The sequence below is a fragment of the Oncorhynchus mykiss genome, chromosome 9, assembly GCF_013265735.2.
Source record: "Oncorhynchus mykiss isolate Arlee chromosome 9, USDA_OmykA_1.1, whole genome shotgun sequence".
NCBI classification, from domain to species: Eukaryota; Metazoa; Chordata; class Actinopteri; order Salmoniformes; family Salmonidae; genus Oncorhynchus; species Oncorhynchus mykiss.
This window is the reverse complement of record NC_048573.1, coordinates 2,051,270-2,077,946: the sequence shown is the minus strand read 5'-3', so window position 1 is coordinate 2,077,946 and position 26,677 is coordinate 2,051,270. Positions and strand designations below refer to the sequence as shown.

The following is a 26,677-nucleotide window of genomic DNA, read 5'->3' as shown; positions in this document are numbered from 1 at the left end:
TCCTATTGAAATGGGGGTTGTCCCATCCTGAACAGGCCGGTTGCAAGTGACATACTCTTATCGATACTATTAGCAACACCGTATTATTACTAAAATTAGATGAAATAAATGAAAGTTTTGCAGGCAGGTCTGACATAGTGGGAGAATTGTGAACATGCACGTATATATATATATCTGTATTGTTCGGACACGTCGTCGGTTTGGTCGTTCAGTCGGCTTGTTTTGGTTATGTGCGTCGCAATGCCCGTAACGTAATAGACTACGTTTCTGATGACATTTTTCAAATTTTTTAAACTATTCATAAATTATTCTTGCGCAATATTACTTTCATTTGAATGTCGTAAACATTGTCGGATTCTATTAAATAATTGATGTAACAGATAAAATCTTGTTACAGAAACCGGAAAAGTTGTGAACTACAAATGTGACGCCATTTTGTAGTTTTTTTTACTAACCCTAACCGTTTTTTTTAAATCAATATTTTCGCTATTATCATTCTAATTGATGTGTAGAATGATGTGTACATTCATTAGGACATACATCACGCTGTACTGCATCAGCACATGCCAATTCAATGTCTGAAGTAGTGCACTTTTTGAAAGGCGTTTTTCGTCATATCTATTTAAATTTGACATGTGTTCTTTTGATTTAATAAGGACCCCTTACTAAACCTTCATGTCAAATAACGTTCGGATATGTTAATATATTATTGATTTTATAAAAATCATCAACGTTTGGGGGAAAAGCCAACTGTTGGTGGTGCTACTGAGCACCCCATGGCCACCAGGGGGATTGCAGAATTATGTTTAATTCATGCATAGGATAATTTGTGCCAAGCCATAAGACTGAGCCACAAAAAACAACAAAAATATATTTTGGGGGGACTCTATGACCCGAGTTGAGCTCTTACAAAGGTTTCCTAGGGGTGTATAAAGGTTCATGGCAGAAAAACAAGTGTATGTATAGAAATGCTTATTTTAACATTGTTACATCGATATTGATGCTTCTAGAAATAGCCATTCAACAGTCTATATGTGGCCTTTGAACCCCGATACCCATTACCCACAAGGCCTTATAACCACACCTCTATTGCCATGGTCCTCGGCACATCATATTCCTGATAAGCAACAATGATGAACATTAATTCACACTGCCTATTCAAAAAAAGAAGTCGTGAAAATATTTTGCTTTCACCTTCATTAAATATTATCCGTGGACAACTAGCCTAGAGACCAAGCAGATAGACGGTCTGCCTCTATGCACTAAACATGGAGAGACTGACATTTTTTCACATTCCTCCTTGCAAAACAGCTCGAGCTCAGCGAGGTTGGAGGGAGAGCATTTGTGAACAGCAGTTTTCGGCATGTAGCTTCACGGTCGGTTGTCGTTTATTGTTTTGGTTGGTGAGTTTCATTTAGATAAACATGTGGAAGTCTATGCGCCTTGGTCTCGTCATTCAAACGACGGACGTGACAGTAGCTTCCGGTATACATCTTCAACCCCTTTTCATTCTCGCTAGCTGGAATCTCGGAGGCTGATTTTAACAATTCGATTTACATCATTAATATTAATTAGAGTCCTGAAGACACCTAGTAAAAACTGTGACATCGTGGTAGTAGCGTTATATCGTCGATAACAACTAGACTGACCGGAAATCACCACACCGGTAGGAAGCGTGTTTAGAACGTTAGACCAGAACGAGCATAAGGGATATTCAGAAATACAAACCAACCGGTGGAAAACTAACCGGGTCTTTTCTGTGCCGGTCTATAAAAGAGCCTGTTTTGGTGTTGTGCAGACATCACCCTAACCTGAACATGCACACACACACTATATCCATAATAATGTAGTGTCTTACTATTCTCCATGGTTGCTCCTCTTGCCTTTTCTTTGGAGGTGAAAGGTGTACAGCTCACAGTAATACACCTGACCCTCTTAAAATAGCCTGTTTGGGTTTTGTGCAGACATCCATCCCCCTTACCAGAACACAGAAACACACCCACAAACACCTGAACAGCACCCTCACTGAAGTAGAATGGTTAAAAAAAAACAGTTTTATTACAATGTTGGTGGCTCTTAAAAGAGCCTTTGTTTGTGCATAGTGTAGTCTATGAGGTGTTGCCAGGGAGTAGGAGAGGAAGGTGTCCCGCGCACAGATGGTCTCCCGGGCAACGCTGTTGGCCCCCATCCTGGCAACATCCTGTAGAGCAGCAGACCTTTCCTCGTGGCGGCGAGCTGCTGGTCCCCTCCTGGTCCATGTGTCTATCCTCATGAAGTTATGGAGGACACAGGTAGCCTTCACACATGCCTCTGTGTTAGCAGGGTGGACCCCTGGTCCTCTGTGTTAGCAGGGTGGACCCCTGGTCCTCTGTGTTAGCAGGGTGGACCCCTGGTCCTCTGTGTTAGCAGGGTGGACCCCTGGTCATCTGTGTTAGCAGGGTGGACCCCTGGTCCTCTGTGTTAGCAGGGTGGACCCCTGGTCCTCTGTGTTAGCAGGGTGGACCCCTGGTCCTCTGTGTTAGCAGGGTGGACCCCTGGTCCTCTGTGTTAGCAGGGTGGACCCCTGGTCCTCTGTGTTAGCAGGGTGGACCCCTGGTCCTCTGTGTTAGCAGGGTGGATCCCTGGTCCTCTGTTAGCAGGGTGGATCCCTGGTCCTCTGTGTTAGCAGGGTGGATCCCTGGTCCTCTGTGTTAGCAGGGTGGACCCCTGGTCCTCTGTGTTAGTAGAGGATAGCATTATGAAGGATAGCATCACTAATGAATATGTAAATCACAGTAGCATCAGTAACCATTATGAAGGATAGCATCACTAATGAATATGTAAATAACAGTAGCATCAGTAACCATTATGAAGGACAGCATCACTAATGAATATGTAAATAACAGTAGCATCAGTAACCATTATGAAGGACAGCATCACTAATGAATATGTAAATAACAGTTGCATCAGTAACCATTATGAAGGACAGCATCACTAATGAATATGTAAATAACAGTAGCATCAGTAACCATTATGAAGGACAGCATCACTAATTAATATGTAAATAACAGTAGCATCAGTAACCATTATGAAGGACAGCATCACTAATGAATATGTAAATAACAGTTGCATCAGTAACCATTATGAAGGACAGCATCACTAATGAATATGTAAATAACAGTAGCATCAGTAACCATTATGAAGGACAGCATCACTAATGAATATGTAAATAACAGTAGCATCAGTAACCATTATGAAGGATAGCATCACTAATGAATATGTAAATAACAGTAGCATCAGTAACCATTATGAAGGACAGCATCACTAATGAATATGTAAATAACAGTAGCATCAGTAACCATTATGAAGGACAGCATCACTAATGAATATGTAAATAACAGTAGCATCAGTAACCATTATGAAGGACAGCATCACTAATGAATATGTAAATAACAGTAGCATCAGTAACCATTATGAAGGACAGCATCACTAATAAATATGTAAATAACAGTAGCATCAGTAACCATTATGAAGGATAGCATCACTAATGAATATGTAAATAACAGTAGCATCAGTAACCATTATGAAGGACAGCATCACTAATGAATATGTAAATAACAGTAGCATCAGTAACCATTATGAAGGACAGCATCACTAATGAATATGTAAATAACAGTAGCATCAGTAACCATTATGAAGGACAGCATCACTAATGAATATGTAAATAACAGTAGCATCAGTAACCATTATGAAGGACAGCATCACTAATAAATATGTAAATAACAGTAGCATCAGTAACCATTATGAAGGATAGCATCACTAATGAATATGTAAATCACAGTAGCATCAGTAACCATTATGAAGGATAGCATCACTAATGAATATGTAAATAACAGTAGCATCAGTAACCATTATGAAGGACAGCATCACTAATGAATATGTAAATAACAGTAGCATCAGTAACCATTATGAAGGACAGCATCACTAATGAATATGTAAATAACAGTTGCATCAGTAACCATTATGAAGGACAGCATCACTAATGAATATGTAAATAACAGTAGCATCAGTAACCATTATGAAGGACAGCATCACTAATGAATATGTAAATAACAGTAGCATCAGTAACCATTATGAAGGATAGCATCACTAATGAATATGTAAATAACAGTAGCATCAGTAACCATTATGAAGGACAGCATCACTAATGAATATGTAAATAACAGTAGCATCAGTAACCATTATGAAGGACAGCATCACTAATGAATATGTAAATAACAGTAGCATCAGTAACCATTATGAAGGACAGCATCACTAATGAATATGTAAATAACAGTAGCATCAGTAACCATTATGAAGGACAGCATCACTAATGAATATGTAAATAACAGTAGCATCAGTAACCATTATGAAGGACAGCATCACTAATGAATATGTAAATAACAGTAGCATCAGTAACCATTATGAAGGACAGCATCACTAATGAATATGTAAATAACAGTAGCATCAGTAACCATTATGAAGGACAGCATCACTAATGAATATGTAAATAACAGTAGCATCAGTAACCATTATGAAGGACAGCATCACTAATGAATATGTAAATAACAGTAGCATCAGTAACCATTATGAAGGATAGCATCACTAATGAATATGTAAATAACAGTAGCATCAGTAACCATTATGAAGGACAGCATCACTAATGAATATGTAAATAACAGTAGCATCAGTAACCATTATGAAGAACAGCATCACTAATGAATATGTAAATAACAGTAGCATCAGTAACCATTATGAAGGACAGCATCACTAATGAATATGTAAATCACAGTAGCATCAGCAACCATTATGAAGGATAGCATCACTAATGAATATGTAAATAACAGTAGCATCAGTAACCATTATGAAGGACAGCATCACTAATGAATATGTAAATAACAGTAGCATCAGTAACCATTATGAAGGACAGCATCACTAATGAATATGTAAATAACAGTAGCATCAGTAACCATTATGAAGGATAGCATCACTAATGAATATGTAAATAACAGTAGCATCAGTAACCATTATGAAGGATAGCATCACTAATGAATATGTAAATAACAGTAGCATCAGTAACCATTATGAAGGACAGCATCACTAATGAATATGTAAATAACAGTAGCATCAGTAACCATTATGAAGGACAGCATCACTAATGAATATGTAAATACTATAACCATCAGTAACCTCAAAGATGTCATCAATACACATTTCATGTGAATTAATCCCATAAAGAATGTTTTCTAGTGAAGCCTATGGAACATTGTGTTACAATGCTATTTGTTATTGATCTGATCTACTAATAGATGCAATCGATATGTATTGATATACATGATATATTTAATCGATCGATAATAACGTCAGGATTCTAAAACTGCTTGACAATATTTACCTTCGACAAATGGCGAGACGTTCAGCTGGACAAACAGCTCTCAATGCAAGGTCCCATCCTGACAGGCATCACCCTCTATCTAGTGTAGAGGAGGCATCACCCTCTATCTAGTGTAGAGGAGCCATCACCCTCTATCTAGTGTAGAGGAGCCATCACCCTCTATCTAGTGTAGAGGAGCCATCACCCTCTATCTAGTGTAGAGGAGCCATCACCCTCTATCTAGTGTAGAGGAGCCATCACCCTCTATCTAGTGTAGAGGAGCCATCACCCTCTATCTAGTGTAGAGGAGCCATCACCCTCTATCTAGTGTAGAGGAGCCATCACCCTCTATCTAGTGTAGAGGAGCCATCACTCTCTATCTAGTGTAGAGGAGCCATCACCCTCTATCTAGTGTAGAGGAGCCATCACCCTCTATCTAGTGTAGAGGAGCCATCACCCTCTATCTAGTGTAGAGGAGCCATCACCCTCTATCTAGTGTAGAGGAGCCATCACCCTCTATCTAGTGTAGAGGAGCCATCACCCTCTATCTAGTGTAGAGGAGCCATCACCCTCTATCTAGTGTAGAGGCGCCATCACCCTCTATCTAGTGTAGAGGAGCCATCACCCTCTATCTTCGACTCTCTGGGTGAAAACTCAACACCAGACACTTTGCTGATTCCAGCCGTCAGTCGTTACTATGGCAATTTAAAATGGCGCTGACCATAGCTCAAATAAACCTTGTTGATGATCAACATACTAAATGTAGAGATGTTTTTACCTTAAATGAACATGGTCATTATTAGTGGATTAAATACATCAAGGCCTTCTGCTTGTAACTGTACATACTTGACGGGTTATTTTAGACCCTGTTGATTTAAAACCAGTCAGTTATCCAATAGTAATACATTCAACATGCATCAATCCACTGAACCTGTTGACCAATCAGCATCAATCCACTGAACCTGTTGACCAATCAGCATCAATCCACTGAACCTGTTGACCAATCAGCATCAATCCACTGCACCTGTTGACCAATCAGCATCAATCCACTGAACCTGTTGACCAATCATCATTAATACACTGAACCTGTTGACCAATCAGCATCAATCCACTGAACCTGTTGACCAATCATCATCAATCCCCTGAACCTGTTGACCAATCAGCATCAAGCCACTGAACCTGTTGACCAATCAGCATCAATCCACTGAACCTGTTGACCAATCATCATCAATCCCCTGAACCTGTTGACCAATCAGCATCAATCCACTGAACCTGTTGACCAATCATCATCAAGCCACTGAACCTGTTGACCAATCAGCATCAATCCACTGAACCTGTTGACCAATCATCATCAATCCCCTGAACCTGTTGACCAATCTCTCCATAGCTCTATATAACAGACTGATGACCTGTCTCCATAGCTCTCTATAACAGACTGATGACCTGTCTCCTGATGATTGTCTCCATAGCTGATAGAAACAGAAGGAATATCCTCCCCAATGACACTACTAATAAGTGTCCTGATGAGGAAGAGATGTCTCCATTGTCCCTGAACAGCTTGAAGTGTTCAGTCAGAATGACAGAGACACTTTGTTCCCACTAGTCACATGTTCAATAATGATGACATCATAACAAGACCGGTTAATGACAGGGCCACTAGTCACATGTTCAATAAGATGTTCTGTTAACTTCAACATTACTGAACTGTTCTTGTTCTGCCGATGATATGTTGGAACCCATTATCAAGGAGACCTACAGTAGTTCAACACAGTGTAGATAGTAACCTGTTTGTTGAACTGTCTCTATAGCTCTATATAAACAGACTGATGACCTGTCTCCATTATCAAGGAGACCTACAGTAGATCAACACAGTGTAGATAGTAACCTGTTTGTTGAACGCCAGTGAGTCTAAGAACAAAACCTGATACCTGGAGGACAATGTCTCTACCACAGGTCACCAAGGAAACAGTAACACTACCTATAATGTCTCTACCACAGGTCACCAAGGAAACAGTAACACTACCTACAATGTCTCTACCACAGGTCACCAAGGAAACAGTAACACTACCTATAATGTCTCTACCACAGGTCACCAAGGAAACAGTAACACTACCTACAATGTCTCTACCACAGGTTACCAAGGAAACACTGACACTACCTATAATGTCTCTACCACAGGTCACCAAGGAAACAGTGACACTACCTATAATGTCTCTACCACAGGTCACCAAGGAAACAGTGACACTACCTACAATGTCTCTACCACAGGTTACCAAGGAAACAGTGACACTACCTAGTAACATTCAATAATGTTAAAATATTACACTGGAGTCACGTTCTGACACAATGATGTCCTAGTTTAGTAAAACAAGAAATAATCAATACATGGAAAATATCATTCAACTGTATATACATGATCAATATATAATATGCAGTGGGGTCTGGAATTATAGACACCCTTGATAAAGATAATAATGACTGTATAAATACATCAATATATAATATACAGTGGGGTCTGGAATTATAGACACCCCTGATAAAGATAATAATGACTGTATAAAATACATCAATATATAATATACAGTGGGGTCTGGAATTATAGACACCCTTGATAAAGATAATAATGACTGTATATACATGATCAATATATAATATACAGTGGGGTCTGGAATTATAGACACCCTTGATAAAGATAATAATGACTGTATAAATACATCAATATATAATATACAGTGGGGTCTGGAATTATAGACACCCCTGATAAAGATAATAATGACTGTATAAAATACATCAATATATAATATACAGTGGGGTCTGGAATTATAGACACCCCTGATAAAGATAATAATGACTGTATTAAATACATCAATATATAATATACAGTGGGTCTGGAATTATAGACACCCTTGATAAAGATAATAATGACTGTATAAATACATCAATATATAATATACAGTGGGTCTGGAATTATAGACACCCCTGATAAAGATAATAATGACTGTATAAATACATCAATATATAATATACAGTGGGTCTGGAATTATAGACACCCTTGATAAAGATAATAATGACTGTATAAATACATCAATATATAATATACAGTGGGGTCTGGAATTATAGACACCCCTGATAAAGATAATAATGACTGTATAAATACATCAATATATAATATACAGTGGGTCTGGAATTATAGACACCCTTGATAAAGATAATAATGACTGTATTAAATACATCAATATATAATATACAGTGGGGTCTGGAATTATAGACACCCTTGATAAAGATAATAATTACTGTATAAATACATAATTCAAATACTGAGCTCTTGATCTGATTAAAATATTTTGTTGTAAGTAATATTTATTTTCTCAAAAAGGGTAGAGGTCTAAATTATTGACAACCCTAAAGATTCAGGAATTCATAGCAAATACAACACAAAACAGAAGCTGACAGGTTGAAACTACAACAGAAGCTGACAGGTTGAAGCTACAATAGAAGCTGACAGGTTGAAGCTACAATAGAAGCTGACAGGGTGAAGCTACAATAGAAGCTGACAGGTTGAAGCTACAATAGAAGCGGACAGGTTGAAGCTACAATAGAAGCGGACAAGTTGCAGCTACAATAGAAGCTGATAGGTTGAAGCTACAATAGAAGCTGACAGGTTGAAGCTGACAGGTTGAAGATGACAGGTTGAAGCTGACAGGTTGAAGCTGACAGGTTGAAGCTGACAGGTTGAAGATGCCAGGTTGAAGCTACAATAGAAGATGACAGGTTGAAGCTACAACAGAAGCTGACAGGTTGAAGCTACAACAGAAGCTGACAGGTTGAAGCTACAACAGAAGCTGACAGGTTGAAGCTACAACAGATGCTGACAGGTTGAAGCTACAACAGAAGCTGACAGGTTGAAGCTACAACAGAAGCTGACAGGTTGAAGCTACAACAGAAGCTGACAGGTTGAAGCTACAACAGAAGCTGACAGGTTGAAGCTACAACAGAAGCTGACAGGTTGAAGCTACAATAGAAGCTGACAGGTTGAAGCTACAATAGAAGCTGACAGGTTGAAGCTACGATAGAAGCTGACAGGTTGAAGCTACGATAGAAGCTGACAGGTTGAAGCTACGATAGAAGCTGACAGGTTGAAGCTAAAACTTAATCTCCATCTCAGGAGCAGACTTCCCTCCATCTCTTCAACCCTCTAAATATTTAAAGGATGATTCAGAATGTAGGAACGTGACTATTATTACTAGAATATGAAGTTGGAGACGGACTTTCACACACAACTCACCCATCTCACTTCTGGCCCCTGTAGACAGAGGACATAGAATATAAAACATGATGTATTATGGGTAGTAGAACATGAAGACAGACTACATCCTTTCTATTCTGACCTCTGTAGACAGAAGATAAAACATGATGTATTATGGGTACTAGAATATGAAGACAGACTACATCCTCTCTATTCTGACCTCCTCTGTAGACAGTAGATAAAACATGATGTATTATGGGTAATTTCCTCTCTTTCCTTTGATAATGTTGAAAATTACATGAATATAGTAAACAGAGACAACACTTACCCAGCTGGTCTTCATCTTCACCTTCCTCTGGGGGGGGGGGGGGGGGGATATATGAATTTATGTTGAAACCAGACAGACACAGACAGACAGGTAGACAGAAAGAAAGACAGACAGACAGGAACTTACCGGAAAAAATATCTGACTGTAAGAAATAAAAAAACAGATAGTCAGTTAGGAGACATGAAAATCATCATGTTATTATCTAACCCTGCTGGTTCCTCCTCAGAGCCTGGTTCCTCTCTACCCAGTACAGCCAGTAGAGGACTGGTCACCCCTCAGAGCCTGGTTCCTCTCTACCCAGTACAGTCAGTAGAGGACTGGCCACCCCTCAACAGTATTATAGTAATAATAACAAGACAACAGTCCACTTACTTTTTTCAGATATCGTTTGATTCTTTTCTGTAGACAAAAGAAAACAAACGTATAAAAACAATGAGGTCTGTGATTAACAGTTGACCCATCAGTATTATAGTAATAAACCATGAGGTCTGTGATTAACAGTTGACCCATCAGTATTATAGTAATAAACCATGAGGTCTGTGATTAACAGTTGACCCATCAGTATTATAGTAATAAACCATGAGGTCTGTGATTAACAGTTGACCCATCAGTATTCTAGTAATAAACCATGAGGTCTGTGATTAACAGTTGACCCATCAGTATTATAGTAATAAACCATGAGGTCTGTGATTAACAGTTGACCCATCAGTATTATAGTAATAAACCATGAGGTCTGTGATTAACAGTTGACCCATCAGTATTATGGTAATAAACCATGAGGTCTGTGATTAACAGTTGACCCATCAGTATTATAGTAATAAACCATGAGGTCTGTGATTAACAGTTGACCCATCAGTATTATAGTATTAAACCATGAGGTCTGTGATTAACAGTTGACCCATCAGTATTATAGTAATAAACCATGAGGTCTGTGATTAACAGTTGACCCATCAGTATTATAGTATTAAACCATGAGGTCTGTGATTAACAGTTGACCCATCAGTATTATAGTAATAAACCACGAGGTCTGTGATTAACAGTTGACCCATCAGTATTATAGTAATAAACCATGAGGTCTGTGATTAACAGTTGACCCATCAGTATTATAGTATTAAACCATGAGGTCTGTGATTAACAGTTGACCCATCAGTATTATAGTAATAAACCATGAGGTCTGTGATTAACAGTTGACCCATCAGTATTATAGTAATAAACCACGAGGTCTGTGATTAACAGTTGACCCATCAGTATTATAGTAATAAACCATGAGGTCTGTGATTAACAGTTGACCCATCAGTATTATAGTAATAAACCATGAGGTCTGTGATTACCAGTTGACCCATCAGTATTATAGTATTAAACCATGAGGTCTGTGATTAACAGTTGACCCATCAGTATTATAGTAATAAACCATGAGGTCTGTGATTAACAGTTGACCCATCAGTATTATAGTAATAAACCATGAGGTCTGTGATTAACAGTTGACCCATCAGTATTATAGTAATAAACCACGAGGTCTGTGATTAACAGTTGACCCATCAGTATTCTAGTAATAAACCATGAGGTCTGTGATTAACAGTTGACCCATCAGTATTATAGTATTAAACCATGAGGTCTGTGATTAACAGTTGACCCATCAGTATTATAGTAATAAACCATGAGGTCTGTGATTAACAGTTGACCCATCAGTATTATAGTAATAAACCACGAGGTCTGTGATTAACAGTTGACCCATCAGTATTATAGTAATAAACCATGAGGTCTGTGATTAACAGTTGACCCATCAGTATTATAGTAATAAACCATGAGGTCTGTGATTAACAGTTGACCCATCAGTATTATAGTAATAAACCACGAGGTCTGTGATTAACAGTTGACCCATCAGTATTATAGTAATAAACCATGAGGTCTGTGATTAACAGTTGACCTATCAGTATTATAGTAATAAACCATGAGGTCTGTGATTAACAGTTGACCCATCAGTATTATAGTAATAAACCATGAGGTCTGTGATTAACAGTTGACCCATCAGTATTATAGTAATAAACCATGAGGTCTGTGATTAACAGTTGACCCATCAGTATTATAGTAATAAACCACGAGGTCTGTGATTAACAGTTGACCCATCAGTATTATAGTAATAAACCATGAGGTCTGTGATTAACAGTTGACCCATCAGTATTATAGTATTAAACCATGAGGTCTGTGATTAACAGTTGACCCATCAGTATTATAGTAATAAACCACGAGGTCTGTGATTAACAGTTGACCCATCAGTATTATAGTAATAAACCATGAGGTCTGTGATTAACAGTTGACCCATCAGTATTATAGTAATAAACCACGAGGTCTGTGATTAACAGTTGACCCATCAGTATTATAGTGATAAACCATGAGGTCTGTGATTAACAGTTGACCCATCAGTATTATAGTAATAAACCATGAGGTCTGTGATTAACAGTTGACCCATCAGTATTATAGTATTAAACCATGAGGTCTGTGATTAACAGTTGACCCATCAGTATTATAGTAATAAACCACGAGGTCTGTGATTAACAGTTGACCCATCAGTATTATAGTAATAAACCATGAGGTCTGTGATTAACAGTTGACCCATCAGTATTATAGTAATAAACCATGAGGTCTGTGATTAACAGTTGACCCATCAGTATTATAGTATTAAACCATGAGGTCTGTGATTAACAGTTGACCCATCAGTATTCTAGTAATAAACCACGAGGTCTGTGATTAACAGTTGACCCATCAGTATTCTAGTAATAAACCACGAGGTCTGTGATTAACAGTTGACCCATCAGTATTATACGAGTCATTTCTAGACCTCAAGGACCAGTCAGACATCAGGTTTAAACCTTCAATAATATTCAGTATGTTTAATATTTATGTCACATACACATCCACTAGATCCAAGATGGCTTAGCAGTCAGATGTCTTTGTGCTGTCATGTCCCTTGTATATATATATTTTTCTTCGCATATCTTTTTAAAATATTTTCCTAAACCTCAACATCTAAATACTCTCCTGCAACCCGCCTCACCCAATGTAGTGTGGATCTGCTTTTTTCCCTAAAGTATTTATATTTACTTTGGATCCGGAATCCCTCAACTGAAGCTAGCCAGCTAACTACCAGCTATCAGTTAGCAAACCACTGCCAGCGGTCTTCAGCTAACCTTTAGCTCGGAAAGCTCTCGCCAGTTCGAACGTGACTTTAACCAGAGCATAACTGACCTCTCTCTCTCTCCATATCCCCGGATTCCTATCGCAAACTATGGACATTTTCACCTGGATCTTCGCAACTAGCTAACAGCAATCCTGGATGACCACTCCTGGCAAGCACCAATTCGCCTGAAGCTAGCCCGGCCAGGGCTCATGTGCTACCACCGAAGTATACTCCTGCTACAATATCCGGACCCCTTCTACGTCACGGTACGTGGCACGGAACCCTGCCGATCCTCTATGACTGGAATACCGACATAATCTGCCCGAGGATTCCTCAGGCATGACTTCCGCTGAAGGCCCATTCAGCTAACAGCGGCCTGCTAGCTACCTAGAGCTACTTGGAACCCTACTAATCCACGACACGACTATCGACGTCACCACACGAAGAGGCAAAAACAGACTTGCCTCCATCGCGACATCTTCCAAAGGCCCTTCTGCTAACTTCTAGCTTGCCCTGGCCTGCTAACTGTCTGAATCGCCGTGTCCCCAGCCAGCCCAACCACTCACTGGACCCATATGTTCACTTGGCTACGCATGCCTCTCTCTAATATCAATATGCCTCGTCCATTACTGTCCTGGTTAGTGATTACTGTCTTTTTCACTGTAGAGCCTCTAACTCAATATGTCTTAACCAACCATGTTGTCCCACCTCCTACATATGCGATGACATCACCTGGTTTAAACGTCTCTAGAGAATTTCTCTCTCATATCATTACTCAATGCCTAGGTTTACCTCCAATGTACTCTCATCCTACCATACCTTTGTCTGTACACTATGCCTTGAATCTATGCTATCGTGCCCAGAAACCTGCTCCTTTTACTCTCTGTTCCGAACGTGCTAGACGGCCAGTTTGAATAGCCTTTAGCCGTACCCTTATCCTACTCCTCCTCTGGTGATGTGGAGGTTAAACCAGGTCCTACAGTGCCTAGTTCCACTCCCCCTTCTCGTTTGTTTACTTCTATGACCATAAAAGCGACAGGGTAGCCTAGTGGTTAGAGCGTTGGACTAGTAACCGAAAGGTTGCAAGTTCAAATCCCCGAGCTGACAAGGTACAAATCTGTCGTCTCCATCCCTAACTTTAACATCTTCCGACAAGATAGAACTGCCAAAGGGGGCGGTGTTGCAATCTACTGCAAAGATAGAAAGTTCTGTCCTACTATCCAAGTCTGTACCCAAACAATTTGAGCTTCTTACTTCTAAAAATGCACCTTTCCAGAAGCAAGTCTCTCACTGTTGCCGCCTGCTATAGACCACCCTCGAGGGCCCCCAGCTGTGCCCTCGACACCATATGTGAATTGATTGCCCCCCCATCTATCTTCTGAGCTCGTACAGCCCATCTGTAAGCAGCCAATCTACCTCATCCCCCTGTATTTATTTATCTTGCTCCTGGGCACCCCAGTATCTCTATTTGCACATTCATCTTCAACCATTCCAGTGTTTAATTGCTATATTGTAATTACTTCGCCACCATGGCCTATTTATTGCCTTAACTCCCTAATCTTACCTCATTTGCACACACTATATAGATGTTCAACTTCTTCTTTATGTATGTTTGTTTACATGTGTAACTCTGTGTTGTTGTGTGTCGAACTGCTTTGCTTTGTCTTGGCCAGGTCGCAGTTGCAAATGAGAACTTGTTCTCAACTGGCCTACCTGGTTAAATAAAGGTGAAATAAAAATAAAATATATCTCTGACTCTTAATGATGAGAGATCAAGGACCAGTCAGACATCAAGGTTAAACTCACCTGTATGTTTTCTCCACTTGTAGACACCAGCTGAAGCTGTGAGAACTACAACAGCTAATAGTATTGATAGACCAACAATCAACCCTACTTGTGATTTAGGAAACACGTCATCTGAAACAGAGAAGCCATGTCAAACCATTACAACACTACATATATACTGTACAGGAAGTAAAGCATCATTTATACATACTACTGAACAGACCAATAAGGTCATCCCCTAGGAAACCGTCCTCCACTAACTTGTCTAACTAACTAGAGGTCTCAGGTATTTGGGTTAACCAATGAAGACCTCACCTGAGACATTAATCTCTGTCTCCTTCAGGTGGTTGATCTCCGGCTGTTGAACTCTACAGGTGAACCTGTTGGTGTCAGTCTTGTCCACGGTGACATGTCGTCTCACAGTGTAGCGGCCCTCTGAGTCTCTGTGTCTCTCTGGAGGTCCATCAGCAGGGAGGATGGTTCCAGAACTGTCCAGCCACTCCATCTCAGGTTCAGGAAACCAGCCTCCAGACTCACACTTCAGGACCACCCCCCAGTCTTTAGTTCCATCAATAGAGATCACTGGCTGAGATACAGCACCTACAGATAAAACAGAGATCACTGGCTGAGATACAACAGAGTATTAACAGAACCCTGCAGCACTCCAGTATTAACAGAACCCTGCAGCACTCCAACATTACCATGTCATCAACCTGAATACATTGTGATGTAACACTGAGATAATCATTAAACCAGCAACAGCTTTACTTGAATGACATCAATAATTCACTGTGCCAAAAGCCTTGGACAAATCAATGAGCAAAGCAGCACAATGCTGTTGACTATACAAAACATTCTCTACAGCATGTATCACTTTCAGTACATAGTAACTACTGTGAGTCAACAGTAGGTAGTAGGAATATTGGGACACAGACAGTGTGACAGTGTGGGAGGTTTGGATGTGTGAGGAGTGTGTTGTAAAGGCTGTGTGCTGAGCAGCTGAATACATGATGAGGGAGGAAGACCAGCCGAATACATGATCTCTAACAGAGGAAGGAATGATGAGGGAGGAAGACCAGCTGAATACATGATGAGGGAGGAAGACCAGCTGAATACATGATGAGGGAGGAAGACCAGCTGAATACATGATCTATAACAGAGGAAGGAATGATGAGGGAGGAAGACCAGCTGAATACATGATGAGGGAGGAAGACCAGCTGAATACATGATGAGGGAGGAAGACCAGCTGAATACATGATCTATAACAGAGGAAGGACTGATGAGGGAGGAAGACCAGCTGAATACATGATGAGGGAGGAAGACCAGCTGAATACATGATGAGGGAGGAAGACCAGCTGAATACATGATGAGGGAGGAAGACCAGCTGAATACATGATGTATAACAGAGGAAGGAATGATGAGGGAGGAATACCAGCTGAATACATGATGAGGGAGGAAGACCAGCTGAATACATGATGAGGGAGGAAGACCAGCTGAATACATGATGAGGGAGGAAGACCAGCTGAATACATGATGAGGGAGGAAGACCAGCTGAATACATGATGAGGGAGGAAGACCAGCTGAATACATGATCTATAACAGAGGAAGGAATGATGAGGGAGGAAGACCAGCTGAATACATGATGAGGGAGGAAGACCAGCTGAATACATGATGAGGGAGGAAGACCAGCTGAATACATGATGAGGGAGGAAGACCAGCTGAATACATGATGAGGGAGGAAGACCAGCTGAATACATGATGAGGGAGGAAGACTAGCTGAATACATGATGAGGGAGGAAGACTAGCTGAATACATGATGAGGGAGGAAGACCAGCTGAATACATGATGAGGGAGGAAGACCAGCTGAATACATGATCTATAAGAGAGGAAGGAATGATGAGGGAGGAAGACCAGCTGAATACATGATGAGGGAGGAAGACCAGCTGAATACATGATCTATAAGAGAGGAAGGAATGATGAGGGATGAAGACCAGCTGAATACATGATGAGGGAGGAAGACCAGCTGAATACATGATGAGGGAGGAAGACCAGCTGAATACATGATGAGGGAGGAAGACCAGCTGAATACATGATCTATAACAGAGGAAGGAATGATGAGGGAGGAAGACCAGCTGAATACATGATGAGGGAGGAAGACCAGCTGAATACATGATGAGGGAGGAAGACCAGCTGAATACATGATCTATAACAGAGGAAGGAATGATGAGGGAGGAAGACCAGCTGAATACATGATGAGGGAGGAAGACCAGCTGAATACATGATGAGGGAGGAAGATCAGCTGAATACATGATCTATAACAGAGGACGGAATGATAAGGGAGGAAGACCAGCTGAATACATGATGAGGGAGGAAGACCAGCTGAATACATGATGAGGGAGGAAGACCAGCTGAATACATGATGAGGGAGGAAGACCAGCTGAATACATGATGAGGGAGGAAGACCAGCTGAATACATGATGTATAACAGAGGAAGGAATGATGAGGGAGGAATACCAGCTGAATACATGATGAGGGAGGAAGACCAGCTGAATACATGATGAGGGAGGAAGACCAGCTGAATACATGATGAGGGAGGAAGACCAGCTGAATACATGATGAGGGAGGAAGACCAGCTGAATACATGATGAGGGAGGAAGACCAGCTGAATACATGATCTATAACAGAGGAAGGAATGATGAGGGAGGAAGACCAGCTGAATACATGATGAGGGAGGAAGACCAGCTGAATACATGATGAGGGAGGAAGACCAGCTGAATACATGATGAGGGAGGAAGACCAGCTGAATACATGATGAGGGAGGAAGACCAGCTGAATACATGATGAGGGAGGAAGACTAGCTGAATACATGATGAGGGAGGAAGACTAGCTGAATACATGATGAGGGAGGAAGACCAGCTGAATACATGATGAGGGAGGAAGACCAGCTGAATACATGATCTATAAGAGAGGAAGGAATGATGAGGGAGGAAGACCAGCTGAATACATGATGAGGGAGGAAGACCAGCTGAATACATGATCTATAAGAGAGGAAGGAATGATGAGGGATGAAGACCAGCTGAATACATGATGAGGGAGGAAGACCAGCTGAATACATGATGAGGGAGGAAGACCAGCTGAATACATGATGAGGGAGGAAGACCAGCTGAATACATGATCTATAACAGAGGAAGGAATGATGAGGGAGGAAGACCAGCTGAATACATGATGAGGGAGGAAGACCAGCTGAATACATGATGAGGGAGGAAGACCAGCTGAATACATGATCTATAACAGAGGAAGGAATGATGAGGGAGGAAGACCAGCTGAATACATGATGAGGGAGGAAGACCAGCTGAATACATGATGAGGGAGGAAGATCAGCTGAATACATGATCTATAACAGAGGACGGAATGATAAGGGAGGAAGACCAGCTGAATACATGATGAGGGAGGAAGACCAGCTGAATACATGATCTATAACAGAGGAAGGAATGATGAGGGAGGAAGACATGTTGATATTTTAGCAGCCAATCATTTAGCCAGATTTACTAATACAACCTCTGATCACATCTCCAGTATTCATGACTCACCAACAAAGAGTTGAACGGTGGTGTCCTTCATCAGTGTTGGAATGAAGCACCTGTAGCCTCCAGCATCAGAGAGAGTAACTCTGGTCAGCTTTAAGGAGACGTTGCCGTTCTTCAGTTTTTCATGAAACATTGATGTCCTTCCCCTGTAGGATGGAAACTGGTCCACATAGGAGTTTCGACCGTCAAGGTAAAGGTGGACCTTTTCTGTTTTCAGGTTCAATCTGGTCCACTGCACTGTCATGTCCTCAGCACTGACACTGGGTTTCAGGGAACATGGTAGAATGATGTCATCACCAGCTAAGGCAACGACTCGGTCAGCCGAACCAACAACCTGAACCTCAGACGACCCTGGAGAAAAACAAAGGACACACAGTCAAAGACAACTGGTAACTAACTTCCTGTTGCTCCATGGATTCTGGCCATATCAATGGACAAAGACCTTAATCACATGACACCATTCATTCCTATGTGAAGACTCAATAGCATTAAAGCTAAATATAGTCATTTAAGATGGCGTCTCATGACATTAATTCCTATGTGAATTGAAGCCAACTGAAGTCAGTTAAGATGGCGTCTCATGTGGGAGATTTATGTAGACAGTTTGAACTACTCAAGGAAGTGACATTGCAGGCTAGCTCAGTGCTGCCCCCTCTTATTAAGTACCTGAAGTTGAAGGCTAAACAGGGTACTGCAGGCTGTCATTAGCAACTATACACCGAGTTAACAAAACATTATGAACACCTGCTCTTTTCATCACAGACTGACCAGGTGAATCCAGGTTGCATGCAGTTTAAAAACCCTTGGACACCGTCTACCATTCCGCAATATGTTCAGCCCTCAGAGACAGTGCATTGTCCCACACCCCTCATCCCAGACAGTGCATTGTCCCACACCCCTCATCCCAGACAGTGCATTGTCCCAGACCCCTCATCCCAGAGAGTACATTGTCCCACACCCCTCATCCCAGAGAGTACATTGTCCCACACCCCTCAGAGACAGTACAATGTCCCACACCCCTCATCCCAGAGAGTACATTGTCCCACACCCCTCAGAGACAGTACATTGTCCCAGACCACTCATCCCAGACAGTGCATTGTCCCAGACTCCTCATCCCAGACCTACACACACCCCTCATCCCAGACAATGCATTGTCCCAGACCCCTCATCCCTGACAGTGCATTGTCCCAGACCCCTCATCCCAGACAGTGCGTTGTCCCAGACCCCTCATCCCAGACCTACACACACCCCTCATCCCAGACAGTGCATTGTCCCAGACCCCTCATCCCAGAGAGTACATTGTCCCACACCCCTCATCCCAGAGAGTACATTGTCCCACACCCCTCATCCCAGAGAGTACATTGTCCCACACCCCTCATCCCAGAGAGTACATTGTCCCACACCCCTCATCCCAGAGAGTACATTGTCCCACACCCCTCATCCCAGAGAGTACATTGTCCCACGCCCCTCATCCCAGAGAGTACATTGTCCCACGCCCCTCATCCCAGAGAGTACATTGTCCCACACCCCTCATCCCAGAGAGTACATTGTCCCACACCCCTCATCCCAGAGTACATTGTCCCAGACAGTGCATTGTCCCACACCCCTCATCCCAGACAGTACATTGTCCCACACAGTACATTGTCCTAGACCCCTCAGAGACAGTACATTGTCCCACACAGTACATTGTCCCAGACCCCTCATCAGAGACAGTACATTGTCCCAGACCACTCATCCCAGACAGTACATTGTCCCAGACCCCTTCCCAGACAGTACATTGTCCCACTCAGTACATTGTCCCAGACCCCTCATCAGAGACAGTACATTGTCCCACACCCCTCATCCCAGAGTACATTGTCCCAGACAGTGCATTGTCCCACACCCCTCATCCCAGACAGTACATTGTCCCACACAGTACATTGTCCCAGACCCCTCAGAGACAGTACATTGTCCCAGACCCCTCATCAGAGACAGTACATTGTCTCAGACCACTCATCCCAGACAGTACATTGTCCCAGACCCCTTCCCAGACAGTACATTGTCCCACTCAGTACATTGTCCCAGACCCCTCATCAGAGACAGTACATTGTCCCACACCCCTCATCCCAGAGAGTACATTGTCCCACACCCCTCATCCCAGAGAGTACATTGTCCCACACCCCTCATCCCAGAGAGTACATTGTCCCACACCCCTCATCCCAGAGAGTACATTGTCCCACACCCCTCATCCCAAGGCTCAGAGCGAGTGAAGTTTGAAACGCTATTAGCGCACGCTAACTAGCCAGCCATTTCACTCGGTCACACCAGCCTCATCTCGGGAGTTGATAGGGTTTAAGACCTATCTCTATAGACATTGCCCTAATCTATAATGGTACTGATATGAAGATGAATCCTCTACCTCTATAGTCATTACCCTAATCTATAATGGTACTGATATAAAGATGAATCCTCTACCTCTATAGTCATTACCATGATCTTAACACTCACTAAATGATACTTAACCTTACCATAACCCTTGTTCCCAAATCTAACCTGTATTATTTCAACCTGGTGAGTCTACTCATCCTTAGCTTCAGCCATATTTATGACCAAAGAGAAGACGTTTTACCATCTGAATTATTTGTCTCTCTTCAAGGCAAATCGTAAAACGCGCCAAGGTAAAAATCAGTTTCAGGTTGGATTTTCGATGGATATTCGCGCTTTTAAACCACTTGAGCCACAGACTCCAAAATAAGTGTCATGCTGTTGGAAAAATTGCACACAACATTGCACAGGTCTTATTTTCACGATTTGGACATTCACTTTGCAAAGCTAATAAACATGTGGAAATGTGAGCAGCATTTTGTACTCATGGTTGAATTAGTTAGGGAGCGTAAAACAAATTACAAACTTTTTTTTTTACATTTTAATTTCAATAGCTCCTTGTTCATGTGACCTACTGACCTCAAACAATGTGCCCTTAGTGGGCGCCTGATGGAGGCCTCCTTGTGCACCTGGTGACCCGCCCGCTTTTATCCGCTCAGAGACTAAGTCCCCAACCCTCCACAGCCTGAGTGCTGCCCCCAACCCTGAGTCACGCCCGGTGGCATCAGAGGCTTTTCTGTCTTGCAGAGTGCTAACCTTTAGCTGATTTGTTTTACACCCAATCAACATCAAGTGCACAATATTTATAGGCTTGAGAACTAAAAATCGTAGTATCAACCGGGTGTCGGAACAACAGAAAATAATCACCCCTTTCTTTTTTTTCTTTACCCCTTTTTTTCCTCCCCAATTTCATGATGTCCCATTGGAGGTTACAGTCTTGTCTCACGGCAGCAACTCCCGGGAGAGGTGAAAGTCGAGAGCCGTGCGTCCTCCGAAACACAACCCAACCGCACTGCTTCTTGACACAATGTGTCAGAGGAAACACAGGAGTCGCACGGGCGAGATATCCCTGCCGGCCAAACCCTCCCTAAAGTGGACGACACTGGCCCAATTGTGCACCGCCCCATGAGCCTCGCGGTCACGGCCAGCTGTGACAGAGCCTGGGCTCAAACCCAGAATCTCTGGTGGCACAGCTAGCACTGCGATGCAGTGTGCCCCCCAGGAGGCCCATAATCACCCCTTTCAATCATTTGCTTGCCCTTGTTTGAAGTCAGTAGGTCACATGACCAAGGAGCTATTGAAATTTCAATGTATGTGTAAAATCGTGTGAGATTAAAATGGACAAACTAAAGGGTGTGCAATATATAAGGGTAGTCAGTAGACAATCTGAACCTTGTTTGAGGTCAGTAGGTCACATGACCAAGGACCTATTGAAATTCAAACATTTAAATAATTAAACAAATTGTGATATGTAAATCGACAAAAAGTGTTTGCATTGTGTGCCTCTGCCATCGGGTTAGCTAGAACCAGGTTTGACATTTTTAGGAGTAATGGAAGCTATTGAAATTAGAAAAATGTGATTTGTCACTATGTTGACGGTCCCTAACTGCTGTTGGTGGAGTAAGGAAAACTATAGACAGATATCCGTCGAATATACCTGAATCTGTCTCCTCTTTCTAGTCATAAACATGGCTACACTTCCTTCAGCCCAACAATTTAACATCCTCTACTTTATGTATCATCACGTCGATACAGCTACGATTTTCGTAACAAGTTAGGAGAGCATTTTCGCTAACACTTTACCTAAACTTAACTAATTCTCCTAACCTACATCGTAAATTCTCCTAACATGCTAGGAAAAAGTCACTGTTGTATCGAAGTATCGTGAAAACAGTGTTTCTACCCTACAGCACCACCACCACACCCAAACTGTCCTGTCTGATCAGACGAAAAGACATCTACAATTCCTGCACTCGGTTTTGATCTTGCACTTGAATTCTCCCCGTTTCTTTCTTGTTAATATTATGTTCAGATAATAAAATAGCCTACAGGCTAAATAATGAAGGAATAATGTTGTGTCCTACCTGTCGTTATCAATGATACACTGATGAACAGAATCCCAAAACACCAGACCGCCGAGGTCGGAAAGGTCTTCATTTCACGAACAAAACAAGTCTGACTCCAAGGTAAAGCTGTTTGTAACTGGTCAATAAAACTATTAGGAGTTTAGAAAAATAAACCAAAACAGTTGAAAGGCTAATTTGTCAACGAACAGAATGTAACACTGCGTCTGTTCCAGAAATAACGGAGGAAAAAGGGCGGTGGAGTTTCACACTTTACTTTCACTTTCACTTACAGTACTTCTAGTTGCATATCATCTCGCGATATCTAGCTCCATCTAGTGTTCTGATATGGACATTAACTTCATGTCATCTCGCGATATCTAGCTCCATCTAGTGTTCTGATATGGACATTAAACTTCATGCCAAATGTCCTAGAACAAATGTGAATCGTGACAACAGTGGCGACACGTCATTGGGGCTCTGTTTTTCGCTAACAGAAATTCTTGGACACATCTACCCATTCAAGGGTTTTTCTTTATTCTTACTATTTTCTACATTGTAGAATAATAGTGGAGAAATAAAAACTATGAAATAACACAAATGGAATCATGAATCAAAATATATTTTAGATTTCAGATTCTTCAAAGTAGCCACCCTTTGCCTTGATGACAGCTTTGCACACAGGAATGTAAGAATATGTACACAAAAATATATGAATGAGTGATGGTACAGAACGGCATAGGCAAGATGCAGTAGATGGTATCGAGGACAGTATATACACATATGAGATGAGTAATGTAGGGTATATAAACATTATATGAAGTGGCATTGTTTAATGTGGCTAGTGATACATTTTTTCACTCAATGTTAGTGGTGGCTGTTTAACAGTCTGATGGCCTTGAGATAGAAGCTGTTTTTCAGTCTCTCGGTCCCAGCTTTGATGCACCTCTACTGACCTCGCCTTCTGGATGGTAGCGGGGTGAACAGGCAGTGGCTCGGGTAGTTGTTGTCCTTGATGATCTTTTTGGCCTTCCTGTGACATCGGGTGGTGTAGGTGTCCTGGAGGGCAGGTAGTTTGCCCCCGGTGATGCGTTGTGCAGACCTCACTACCCTCTGGAAAGCCTTACGGTTGTGGGCGGAGCAGTTGCCGTACCAGGCGGTGATACAGCCTGCCAGGATGCTCTCGATTGTGCATCTGTAAAAGTTTGTGAGTGCTTTTGGTGACAAGCCAAATTTCTTCAGCCTCCTGAGGTTGAAGAGGCACTGCTGCGCCTTCTTCACCACGCTGTCTGTGTAGGTGGACCAATTCAATTCAGTGATGTGTATGCCGAGGATCTTCAAACTTACTACCCTCTTTAGAAGATACTCACGGCCCTGGGGGCTGTAGAGGGAACCTGGAATGGAGCATTTAGTAGATACTCAAGGCTCTGGGGGCTGTAGGGGAACCTGGAATGGAGCATTCAGAAGATAAAGGGAAGTGAGTGAAATTAAAAGTGGTTGTGATGTCATTCAGAACAGATTAAAAAACAGGCTACATGATTGAGGAAAATAATTAATTTAATTATATATGATACAAAGACAAAAGCAATATCTTACCAGGATGATTCATTGAAAAATAATGGGTTTGCACAAAACACAATAAAACAAAAGGCCTACATTAGTTATGTTTAAACAAAATAAAATAATGAGACCAAAATGGGAAAATATAGTAAATAATTGTAACAATTGAATTCTCCTCTCCTGTATGTTTTCTAACTCTGTAACATGTAACGGTATAACATTATACTGAACCTGTAACAATAATGCCTGAACCACAACACCTCTCAGTTGATCTGTATAGACATGAAAAGTGAAGGCATTTACAATGTATCAACCATAATGCTATACAGTATATGACCAGTATATGACTGATGTTAAAGGACAGCTGCTGAATGAATAATACAACACACATGATATTAAAACACATTCCAATCAGAATAATACATGTATCAGTTAATAGATCACATTTGATCAAATGCCACTATTGTTCCAGCAGGTGGAGCTACAATGTAACAACATACAGCATTGTGACTCACAGTTCTATATTAGAATTCCATGAGTTCCATTCTGATGGTTGTTATGGTGATCAGGTGATCTCAGCCTCACTCTTCTTCAACACGATCACCTGTTCAACACAGAAGTAGTTCATCAGTGTGGCCATGTATTTACTTATCCAATACAGAACCACTAAGAAATGTAAATCATATCAGATGATTTACTAGTCAATACTGTGCTACTTAGAATCCTATCAAATTACTTCCAATGGGGCTCTTGCTTATGTCCAGTTCTCCCTTATCAATACCAGGGCTATTTACTGCTTATCAATACCAGGGCTATTTACTGCTTATCAATACCAGGGCTATTTACTGCTTATCAATACCAGGGCTATTTACTGCTTATCAATACCAGGGCAATTTACTGCTTATCAATACCAGGGCAATTTACTGCTTATCAATACCAGGGCTATTTACTAATTATCAATACCAGGGCTATTTACTAATTATCAATACCAGGGCTATTTACTGCTTATCAATACCAGGGCAATTTACTGCTTATCAATACCTGGGCTATTTACTTCTTATCAGTACATGGGCTATTTGCTTCTCATCAATACCAGGGCTATTATGTCCAGCTCTCCCTTATCAATACCAGGGCTATTTACTGCTCATCAATACCAGGGCTATTTACTGCTTATCAATACCAGGGCTATTTACTGCTTATCAATACCAGGGCAATTTACTGCTTATCAAAACCAGGGCAATTTACTGCTTATCAATACCAGGGCTATTTACTGCTTATCAATACCTGGGCTATTTACTGCTTATCAATACCTGGGCTATTTACTTCTTATCAGTACATGGGCTATTTGCTTCTCATCAATAGCAGGTCTATTAACTCCTTATTAATACCAGGTATATTTACTCCTCATCAATACAAGGGCTATTAACTCCTTATGTCCAGCTCTCCCATATCAATACCTGGGCTATTTACTCCTGATAAATACCTGGGCTATTTACTCCTGATAAATACCTGGGCTATTTACTCCTGATAAATACCTGGGCTATTTACTCCTGATAAATACCTAGGCTATTTACTCCTGATAAATACCTGGGCTATTTACTCCTGATAAATACCTGGGCTATTTACTCCTGATAAATACCTGGGCTATTTACTCCTGATAAATACCTGGGCTATTTACTCCTGATAAATACCTGGGCTATTTACTCCTGATAAATACCTGGGCTATTTACTCCTGATAAATACCTAGGCTATTTACTCCTGATAAATACCTGGGCTAATTACTCCTCATCAATACCAGGGCTATTAACTACTTAATTCCAGCTCTCCCATATCAATACCAGGGCTATTTACCCGTTATCAATACCAGGGCTATTTACTCGTTATCAATACCAGGTTTTTTTTACTCGTTATTAATACCAGGGCTATTTACTCATTATAAATACCAGGGCTATTTACTCCTCATCAATACCAGGGCTATTAACTACTTATGTCCAGCTCTCCCATATCAATACCACGGCTATTTACTCATTATCAATACCAGGGCTATTTACTCCAGATAAATACCAGGGCTATTTACTCGTTATCAACACCAGGGCTTTTTACTACTTAGCAATACCTGAGATATTTACTCCATATATCCAGCTCTCCAATATCAATACCTGGGCTACTTACTT

General features: G+C 41.3%; 3 protein-coding genes and 1 long non-coding RNA gene across 7 annotated transcripts in view; 1 reads left to right on the top strand and 3 right to left on the bottom strand.

The window, feature by feature from the left end:
- Window positions 1-26,677, bottom strand: part of LOC110514165 (butyrophilin subfamily 1 member A1) — a 281,923-nt gene that overhangs the window by 28,883 nt on the left and 226,363 nt on the right. The window lies entirely within an intron of this gene.
- LOC110510451 (butyrophilin subfamily 1 member A1) lies at window positions 2,040-23,242 on the bottom strand. 4 transcript variants are annotated; one of them, XM_036987030.1, is made up of 9 exons: window positions 22,965-23,242; window positions 18,520-18,867; window positions 15,245-15,529; window positions 14,951-15,061; window positions 10,339-10,365; window positions 10,093-10,108; window positions 9,967-9,993; window positions 9,665-9,695; window positions 2,040-2,714 (listed from the first exon to the last, which is right to left on the bottom strand). In XM_036987030.1, the coding sequence occupies exons 1-7, from the start codon at window positions 23,035-23,037 to the stop codon at window positions 9,984-9,986; spliced, it is 870 nt and encodes a 289-aa protein (XP_036842925.1). In that variant the 5' UTR covers window positions 23,038-23,242; the 3' UTR covers window positions 2,040-2,714; window positions 9,665-9,695; window positions 9,967-9,983. The 4 variants fall into 4 exon arrangements, with proteins under 4 accessions (XP_036842925.1, XP_036842924.1, XP_036842926.1 ...); XM_036987029.1 differs by having other exon boundaries at window positions 9,678-9,695; window positions 22,965-23,241; XM_036987031.1 differs by lacking the exon at window positions 10,339-10,365 and having other exon boundaries at window positions 9,678-9,695.
- Window positions 3,056-8,026, top strand: LOC118965962. Its single transcript, XR_005053090.1, has 2 exons — window positions 3,056-7,345; window positions 7,436-8,026. It is a non-coding gene; the product is annotated as an uncharacterized LOC118965962 (long non-coding RNA).
- LOC110510452 (low affinity immunoglobulin gamma Fc region receptor II-b) overlaps window positions 24,260-26,677 on the bottom strand; it is a 252,069-nt gene continuing 249,651 nt past the window's right edge. The window contains exon 7 of the mRNA XM_036989224.1: window positions 24,260-25,107. Within this exon, the coding sequence (XP_036845119.1) occupies window positions 25,085-25,107 (23 nt within the window). The 3' untranslated portion in view covers window positions 24,260-25,084. The remainder of the gene's footprint in view (window positions 25,108-26,677) is intronic.

Bases quoted from the DNA above. Each gene is read 5' to 3' on its own strand.
- LOC110510451 (XM_036987030.1), bottom strand. From the start codon at position 23,037: ATGAAGACCTTTCCGACCTCGGCGGTCTGGTGTTTTGGGATTCTGTTC. The intron at 15,530-18,519 runs GTGAGTCATGAA...TTTTATCTGTAG, and splicing joins CACCGTTCAACTCTTTGTTG to GTGCTGTATCTCAGCCAGTG. The intron at 10,366-14,950 runs GTGAGTTTAACC...TTTTGTCTACAG, and splicing joins CAAGTGGAGAAAACATACAG to AAAAGAATCAAACGATATCT.